The following is a 9,947-nucleotide window of genomic DNA, read 5'->3' on the forward strand; positions in this document are numbered from 1 at the left end:
ACAAAGTATGAAAACTTCAGAAACAACCTCAGACGTGCAGTTAGTGCAGCGCTTTTGCTGAAAAGACCCATCGCCTTCTGCTCAAAACGACGAGACTTCCTGTTAAATGCAACACTTCCTTAAAATCACTGAACACCTCTGCCACTCTGAATGTGACAGATATAACTTGGAGTACGATCAGTGTCAGTGAATGCTTTTTGTTATCAGTACAGTATTGGTTATTTCACGCCTGATTGATCAAAAGTATCAAGTTTATCAACATTTTGAATAAAGTCTGAATCAAGACTAACGTTGCCTCCTCGTTTTTGTTTCCAGATTTTGAGTTGATCCCACTCACACTGTCCTGCTGCCGTACTCACAAACCAAGTGTGTATTACTCTGCAGCTGAAAATAGTCCCCAGCAAATACACTATTTATTCCTGTTTGAGTAGTATTTTCTAAAAACTAGTGTTCAGCTGTTATAGGAAAGTCTTTTTTTTTTTAATTAAACAATATTTGTGGCTGGTTAACGTTTCAGTAAAAAGTAATGAGTTTGGAAATAGAGAATTTGTCATTCTCATGTATTTCATCGTAATTTCCAGCAAATTATCACACTACCGGATTACAAACTGTAGCATCACTTTCATACACAGTTTCAAGTTTGCAACATCATCACATCCTTTCTCGAAGTGGGGAGAGAACTTCCAGAGAACAGAAATGTCATGTAACCACAACTTTACTGCAGCATAAGGAGGTTTGTTGATGGCAAGAAAAATATAGAACAACAAACTTACCTTTTTAAATTTCATGTTTTAACCAACTGATAAAACAGAATTAACCAGTGTGGCTTTTATTTCTTATGTGACACATGGAACAAAAACATTTGGCACCATACTTTTATTTTTGCACATGAAATAGTGTCATTTCACAGCTGAGCACTGCTGCATGTGATAGTTTTTAAGAAAGCTCTCTCTCTCTCTGCTAAAATGACATTCATTGATCCTCACAGGTGGATTAGATACAGACAGTGTGTGTGTGTGGCTCTACTGCAGGGAAAAACAAATACGTATTGTGGTCACAGAGTGTTAACTTATGCAAACTACATTTGATCATATGAGTATGAGCTGTAACATACAAAACATCACTGGTCACATTTTTTTAGGATCTCTAAGACCGAATAATGAGCAGTAACTTAAAATATCATAAGAGGATTAGTTGTAACATCACAGTTTCAACTGTTACCTTGAATTTGATTAGTTAATTGCTAATTGATTAGTTAATCATCAAATTGGGCTGCACAGTATGTCCCCATCATCTCTAAATTCATCTATTTCTGCACAAATTAGATTCTGTTGTTGCAAAAAATTTCTTTCCTTCACAAGAAACAAATTCAAATGTTAAGATAACAAAAAATAAATAGAATAACATAATTGGGAAAAAGCTAAGCTAGATATTGGTTATTAGTTGGATATTTTACTGTTTCAGTATGTGTTGTATGTATGAAAAATAACACGACTTCTTTAAAAGCATGACCAGAAACACAGACTACATTCATATTAACAGCTCTACATCACTGTGCTTGTAGTGTGTCTAAATATTGCAGTTACGGACAGCATCCTGGAGGCTGGAGTCCAAATGTTTTTGTTTACCTACACAAATCAAACATGTCAGACCTTTTAATGCTCATAGTAATAAAGTGCATCACGTGTTGTTGGCACGGACGTTTGTGGCTGTAGCTGTCGAGGTAGCGATGGATAATTAAAGCTGAACTGAAGGACGCAAATCTTCTCATCCAGTCATTCAGTGAATCATGTAGGTAGAGTTTGTCTAAAGAAAAGGAGAAGAGAAAGGAACAGAGAAAATGAATGATCACCGTTCTACACATCCATCACGGATCTAAAAATAGTGAACAGGGTGGGGTGAGCAGAGATAATTATAGTCATTGTGGAGAAACTCTCCTGTTTAGATTTCTCCTCCAGGAGTTTCATTTTCCCTCCCTCTCTCTGTCTCGCTGCCTCGGGCGATATTGTCATACGACAGCTGATACTTGACGCCTCATCTTGTAATCTTCTGTTACAGAGTTACAGAGAGGTTCGCTTTCACTCACTAACGACGCCATCCAGCACAGACACAATCACACAAAACAGACACTTGTTACACATGTTCTCAGGGTTTAAATACGCTTCACTTGTCCTCAACAAACTCTAAATAATTTATGGAAAGAGAGAAAAAGATGAGTTTCTGCGCAGATGTTTCATAGCTACAGAAAACATATTTCAGGCCCTTTAACGCTAGGAGGTGTAGAAATGATGTAGATTTGAGTGTGTGTATTCATACCTGTGTGATCAGAGTGTAATTACGCATTTCACAGAGTTGCGATCGCTGGTCTTGGCCTGGAGGGGGATCAAGGTTTGGGCTTGGAGGCAGTACTTCGCCTTGTGCTTCAGTTTGTCCAGAATCAGCTTTTTGGAGCGGCAATCCATGTCAAACACCACCTGAAGGAGAGAGGCAGGATATTTAGAAATACTGAGATCATGAGTCCAAATCCTCCTGCACACTAAAAGGAAAGATTTTTTTTCTCATATTTCATTTACTCAACTGTTTATTATTTCCCAAAATGCAGGTCTCAAAGGTCTCAAATCCTTTTTTAGAAAGCCAGCAATAATGCTGGTGGCGGGAAACTCTGATGTATTTGTTTGTTGGTTTAAAAGGACTAACATTTAAATCTCTTGAACTTTCACTGGAATCCAATTGAGTGTAAATTCCCAGAAAAATAACGAGGACATGACCTCACCAGCAGCAATGACTCTGAGGAGTCAACAGTGAGGCTGCACAGGAAATGTTTCGTGCAGCTGTACACGTTAAAGAACCCTTACGTAACATATTGTGCAATCTGATGGAAAATTGAGGAGACAAAAAAAGGATTATACATCAAAAAGTATTAGTTGTTATTCTGTCTTTACGTCGTCCTTGTTCTTCTTTTTTTTTTTGCTGTTCTTGTTTTTGTTTTTGTTGCTATTCTGGTTGTTCTTCTTCTTCTTCTTGCTCTTGCTCTTCCTCTTCCGCCTCCTCTTCTTCTTCCTCTTCTGTTTCGTAACAGTAGTTGTGGTAGTTTAAAGGTGATTTCTCTCTGGTGCATACATCGATGTGATCACTTTGATGTGAACTCATGTTTCTCATGGGCCTCCAGGAAAAATCTGTTACTGTGATGGCAATTCTTAGTTGATGGCTGATCAACAGTAAATTAATCATTAACCGTTTTTATAATCGATTAATTGTTTAAATCTCTGATTCCAGCTTCTCCAATGTGATCATTTGCTGTTTTTTTCTGTTTTAAATAATTGTACTTCAACCTTCAACTGAATGTTTGTGTGTTGGACTGTTGATCAGACATAATGAGACATTTGAGGGCATCACCTTGGATTCTGGGAAATGTTTTTTCTGACATTTTATAGACTGAAGGCACAATCAATTCATCATAAAAACTATTGACAGATAAATCAACAATAAAAATAATCATTGGTGGCATTTACAGGTCCATCATTTCCTAGTAAAGTTTTCTGGAGAGAACGATGTAACTGCAGGGGAAGCAGGGACGTTGTTGATAGAAAAGCTCAACTGAAACTCAAATAAATATGAATTCATTTATTATCTGAAATTTAATTCTTTATATATGTTGAACTGAATGCTCCCCTGTAGACAAATATTACATTTTTGCATGTTCAGCTGACCTGCTGTGCACTGCTGTGTTGCACCAGCAATTATTGGGAATGAAATAACTGTAAGTGCACCAATTGAACCACGTCTCTATTAGATTCATAATCATATGTTCACACAATATGTGCATGAACATGCAGTGAAATGTAGGATGGCGTAATCATGAGGCTCAGGTGCAATAAAGAATGATAACTAGAATAAGAGAATGTGAATGAAAGTATTAAAAAGTGTAAATTGGCCTGCTCTGTGCAAATTTTCAGTATATAAAAACGCAAAATGCGCATATGTTACATCTGAAATTGCAAGCTAATTAAATAAAACACACTCGAGTGCAGATTATATTACCAAACAGTATTACATACTGTAGATCTTTAGGAAATTATGAGCTTGTTAAATAGTCGTTAACCAAACAGAACAATAAGCAGATCAGCAGGTCAGGAGTGATTCTTGTACCTCTTCTCCTCTGGTATCTATGAGGTAGATTTTGTAGTGCAGACAGCTGTGTATCTTCCGGACGAGCAGCCGTTGGGGCTTCGCGCGGACCACAATGCCTAGCTCTGTGACGTTCAGCTTCAGCACAGGTGGACTGATTTTGGCTGCAAAGATAATCGATGAGTTTAGCATATTTTCAAAATAATGGAGCATAAAATGAAAGTCGTGACAGAGAGATAAAATATAAAGGCAAAGATTGGAAGCAGAGGTGTTTTTCCTTGTTATGGTCTTGAAAAAGGAAGTTGAACTTTATAGTTTTTATGGCAGAAGAAGAGAAAACAGTGTTGTGTTGTGTAAGTGCACAACCTGCACTTTAGGTACAGTTTTAACAAGCTACTGTTTCAGTCGATCCTTAAACCAGAAATCTTGTCTTTGTTTTTACTGTTACTTTTCCTAAAGTCAAATATTTTAGTGCTCTTCCATTACTGGTCCTTCTAAATAAAGAACTGGTTTTAACAGTGTGCAGTTCAGGTTGTGCAGTCTGCATCGTAGACAAAGAGAAGAGGATGCAGACGAGGAGGAAGTGTGGAAATACTCACTGGCCCAGCGGGGGCTGAATCTGGGCGAGAGGGCCCAGGCTGATTTGCTGGAGGGCAGGGAGGAGGCGTGCACTCTGGCGTAGTACCACTCTCTCGGGTCAGAGGTCACGCTGCTGAGGTCACACTGGTGCTTCTGGATCCCCTGACAGCCGTCTACATCCAGCCACTGAGGCTCGCCGTAACTGAGGAGAAGACACAGTGTAGTTTAATCTTAAATCAAGTCAAGTCGATTTTATTTGTACAGCCCAATATCACAAATCACAAATTTGCCTCAAGGGGGCTTTACAGTCTGTACAGCAATACAACATCCTCTATCTTTCACAGGAACCAAGGAGTATGTATATGAAACCTCTGCCAGGTTTAACCTTCTCTTTAAACAAGATATGATTTACTGCAGGAGAGAAATTATTCCTTTGAAGAAAGAGAATATGAAAATATCACTTTACTGGCAAATTAGCTTCATTTGTTAATGAAAAAGATTTTAGGACTCAATAATATCCTTAATGACAGGTTAAGGTAAATATTTTTTCAGCAATAACACAGCGTGAAGCAAGATAACCTTTCATAATCAAAAGCTTTCATCTTTTGTTTTATTATCGTTCATGTTCGGGTGAGAAAAAGTGTCTCTGGATGCTGTTAAATGCAGATCTATGTGTGTGTGTGTGTGTGTGTGTGTGTGTGTGTTCATGTCTCACATCTTCCACTGGACGTAGTACTGCAGTGAGGTGGTGTTGGCAGGCGGAGTCCAGTGCAGAACGTTTTTATAGTCCACAGAGTCAAATCTCACCTGGGCAGGAGGAGCGAGCATCTCTGGAACTGAAGAGGTTATCGATTACTTATCGATTTGTGACTAGAACTTATATGTATAAAATATAGCTCCTTTGGTTGATTAGTAGCATTGTAATGTTGTTTGTATATCGCAGCCCAAAGTGCTTTACAATCAGGACAGTACAAATAAACAGCAGAATGACATTTAAAACACATTTAACCATTTAAAAATAATTTTAAACCTGCTTAAAGGACAAGTTCGCAATTTTTCAACTGTCTTAAAACAACAATCTGGTGCCAAAATGGAAACTGTATCATTTTTTTTTGCCGTAATCATTCCTCCTGTTCATACTGACCATTAGAAGATCCCTTCATAATTCACTTACAATGTCATTAAAGTGAGGAAAACCTCTTTGAGTGTTCATTTGGGCATCTGACTGTTGTTTTAAGACTTGAATAAACTGTGAACTTATCCTTTAACAGTAAGTGGTCTAACAGGAATGTATATGCCACCCAATCAACAGCACCATCACAATACAACAGCACCATCTACGTGTAATAAGGATAAATCCCAGCTAATGTGGATTCTGTTGCACTGGTCCATGTACTGGAACTATGAAACCCTCTGCGTTCATATTGAGTCCTCAGTCTTTGAGTGACTCTGGAAGAATCTGTTGAAATGATCTATAGGAAGATGCGTGAGCTTGTCTTTAAAGGCTATAAAGGCTGTTTTATTTTGCTTCTGTGATTTCAGCACAGTGAATGTTGATATACTAAAACAAAAAAGAGAAGAAAAATGACTTTCCTCACAATTGTTTTTCAGAAATTAAACAAGCGGTTTAGTCAGAACTTTTTCCTTTCTTAGGAAGACTCGTCTGCAGCCTCGTCAGTGTGTATCACTGTTTCTGGAACAGACACCAGAGCACGTTACTCACTCACATTACTGTAATGTTGTTTCTTGAACACACGCGTCACTCTGTCCTCGACTGTGCCTGAAGTGACCACAAGTTCTACTTTTTTCTCTTTTCTATTAGTGACTGATAATTATTGATATATGGCACATTTTTAATAATGTCTTAGAATAATTGGTAACACTTTACTTTAAGTCCCCCTATTTATCATTTATAAGCAGTAAATAAAGAGTTAATAGTTTATAACACACTATAATGTAGTTGTAAGCAGATAAAAGTGTTAATTAATGTGGAGGCTAGTGAATAAACAGATAATGAATGATAATAAAAACACAACAGTTATAATAATATAAAATATGTCCTCGTAGTAGAAGTTATAAACAAAAGGTTTTAAACACTCAAAAATGTCCTATAAGCTTATAACTACATTACAGTGTGATATAAACCATTTATTTATGTTTCTATACTCCTTATAAATACTAAATAGAGGGGCTTAATGTTACTGAATCATTTAGACAAAGAATTTACTGTTTGTTGCACAAAACGCTTAGAAAATCTAACACCATCTGTGATTTACTGAAACTTAATTTACTGTTTAATAGTCGTATTCTGTTGCTTTTCATGTTTGCTTTCTATTAAAGTCTATCTTAAATGTAACACATCATGACATAATGCCTCAGTAAATAATGCAAGATATTTAATAAAGGTGGGTGATCACAAGTGAGAAGAATTTATTATTTATAAGAGCCAATAAATTTAAAGTCTGTTAAATGTCAGAATTTCCTTTCAGCTCAGTTTCATTGTCATAAAATAAACATTAAAACATAAACAGTGGACTGATGTGTGAAGATCAAATCAGTCAATAACAAAACTAATCTACAGGTGATGAAACACAAATAGAAACAGATCAAAGATTACCTTGCGCTGTGACACAGACACGCAGGTTTCCCAGCAGCACAGCTCCGAGCAGCAGACGGGTCATTGCGATGATGCTGTTGGTAGACGACGGGCAGGCGAACACACGCACACAACCAGCAGCACAGGACTGATGCATGCTGGCAGCAGCAACGCCGCCTTTAAAATGCAAAACTTCCTCTTTTAAACTACGATGCATGGATGCTTTTATGGTATTTCTGACACACCATGACATTGCAGTCTTACATGACTTTGACATATTATATTTTTCTTTCGTTCCTTCCTTTACAGAAGTACATCTATGTGCAATTTACACGTGACACGTTTCATTACATCCACTGACCAATGTTCCAACCCTATCTGTAGCAGGACGTGCATAATCATCACTCATCATTTGATAGTATGTTGTTACATGCACTCTAAGCCTGGTACACCTGACGATGCGTTCACTGGCTAAAGAGTGAATCTCTGAACGAGTGTTTGTTTCTGTTCTGTTTTTATGGTATAAATATGCCATAGGTATGCCACATAATAACACAAATTCACTCACAAGTTAGAAAAATGTGAATGTTTTGTGTTTTTTAAACTTATTCTCTCATAAACCGACTTAATATAACTAACATTATCTAGAACATGATCTGCATTTTCTTTTTTCATGCATATTTCTCAGGAGTTTGTGTTGTGCAAATTAAAATTTCCTCAGTAAACCTGAGACTGTTGACTGTTTGCTTGATAAACATCAGTTTTTGTGTGTTCTGTGATGATTTATGTCAGTCAACAGAACCATTTTTGAGTTTCGGAGAATTTATTACACCTGTTTTCTTGGCAGTTTCCTGCTTCAGGTGAACACACTGTTACACGTGTTTCTTACTGGAATGAGTGATAACTATCTGCTGTCCAAACATTTTTCCTGTAAACACTACTGTGTTGCATAATGAATGCTCCTTCTCAGCAGCGTAACATTGTTAATGTGTACGTGAGAGAGAGAGCAGGAGCGATATCTTATCTGCAAGCACTTCATGTTTCCATGTGTTAATTATTAATTATATTGTTAAAACTTAGTGGGTTTATTAATATTTACAGTACTGATATTACATTGTCATTGTTATATATGTCCTTTTTCAACAACACGGATACATTTGGTTCTATTCTTGTCCATCACATTAATGCAGTGCCAGTAAAACTTTTACATCCTTGTCCTACAGACTTGTGTGACTTTTGGCCACCCAGAGGACTGTACCACTCTATAATGTCAGTGTGTGTGTGTTTACATGCACACTAGTATCCCCGTCTTTAAACCTTAACATGGTTTTGATCAAAATCAGGAAAAGGTGTTTACATGGAACATGAGAAACCTGTTTATTCATTTTCCTGTTCACATGATTCTGACAGTATCCAGATTTCTAATCAACTGTTTGCAGATGTGTCTTGATTTCTCACCATATCAGCCATTTTGTTCTGTACCAAGAACATTCAGAAACCTCAATCAGATGTTTACGTACAACAGTATCCGGGTTTCTATTGGAGTAATCCAGGTTTTTCAAAACCAGGATAATGTCTTATTCAGGTTTCTGAAACCCAGAGACTGTGTTTACATGTGCAAAACATAACCAGAGTACTCTAAAAACCCGATTATAACCAGAATACTAGTGTGCATGTAAACGCGCTCATTGATTCCCAACCAGAGGTATTTGTACCCCAGCAGGTACTTATGCAGTTACCAGGAGGTACATGAAACGACTGAGGAGTAGTCTCAACTAATTTGCAAAGTCAGATATTACAGTTTTATTAAAAACTATATGTTGTTCAACTTTAACACCTGAACACTAGGTGCTGAGATTGGGAGTGTGTTAAAACTCATGTAAGCAGAAGTCTGTAGAGTTAGCTAAAAGTAATGGATAAAGACTTGATATATATACCTACCTAAACTGCATAAATGGTTAAAATAGCAAAAAGTAATGGATAAATGGTTGAAATAGTTGTCTAAAAGTAATAGATAAATGGTGAAAAAGCTAGCGGTGGAGAAGTGGTTAGTCACTGACGTTAATCAAATGGTTAGCTAAAAGTAATGGATAAATGTTAAGCTAAAATTAGTTAAAAACAACAGTGGAAACAAGTTAAACATTTGAAATAGACAGCAAAGAAGTAGCAAATAAATGGTAAGCTCAAAGTAGAGATAACTTATTGAAATAGTTGGCTAAAAGTAATAAATAAATGGTGAAAAAGCTAGTGGTGGTGAAGTGGTTAGTCACTGACGTTAATTAAATGGTTAGCTAAAAGTAATGGATAAATGTTAAGCTAAAAAAATAGTTAAAAACAAGTTAAAGAGTTTAAATATAGATAGCTAAAAGTAGCATATAAATTATAAACTAAAAGTAGTTGAATAACGACAATTGAAACAAGTTAAACAGTTGAAATTGACAGCAAAGAAATAGCAAAGAAAATGATAAGCTAAGAGTAGTGGATAATGGTTGAAAGACCTAAAAGTGATGGATAAATAGTAAGCTAAAAGAAGTGATTAACACTTGAAATAAGTTAGATAAAAGTAATGGATAAATGGTTGAAATAGCTTAAATGGATAAATGGTAAGCTAAAAGTTATGGCTAAATTGTTGAAATCGTTAGTT

General features: G+C 36.5%; 1 protein-coding gene across 1 annotated transcript; it reads right to left on the reverse strand.

Annotated features, from left to right (window-relative positions):
* Nucleotides 1-861: 861 nt before the first annotated feature.
* Nucleotides 862-9,611, reverse strand: il22ra2 (interleukin 22 receptor, alpha 2). Its single transcript, XM_044372012.1, has 6 exons — nt 7,325-9,611; nt 5,423-5,543; nt 4,728-4,909; nt 4,150-4,292; nt 2,317-2,474; nt 862-1,806 (listed from the first exon to the last, which is right to left on the reverse strand). The coding sequence occupies exons 1-5, from the start codon at nt 7,578-7,580 to the stop codon at nt 2,325-2,327; spliced, it is 852 nt and encodes a 283-aa protein (XP_044227947.1). The 5' UTR covers nt 7,581-9,611; the 3' UTR covers nt 862-1,806; nt 2,317-2,324.
* Nucleotides 9,612-9,947: the final 336 nt, after the last annotated feature.

The sequence above is a fragment of the Thunnus albacares genome, chromosome 14 (genome assembly GCF_914725855.1).
Source record: "Thunnus albacares chromosome 14, fThuAlb1.1, whole genome shotgun sequence".
Lineage (NCBI taxonomy): Eukaryota > Metazoa > Chordata > Actinopteri > Scombriformes > Scombridae > Thunnus > Thunnus albacares.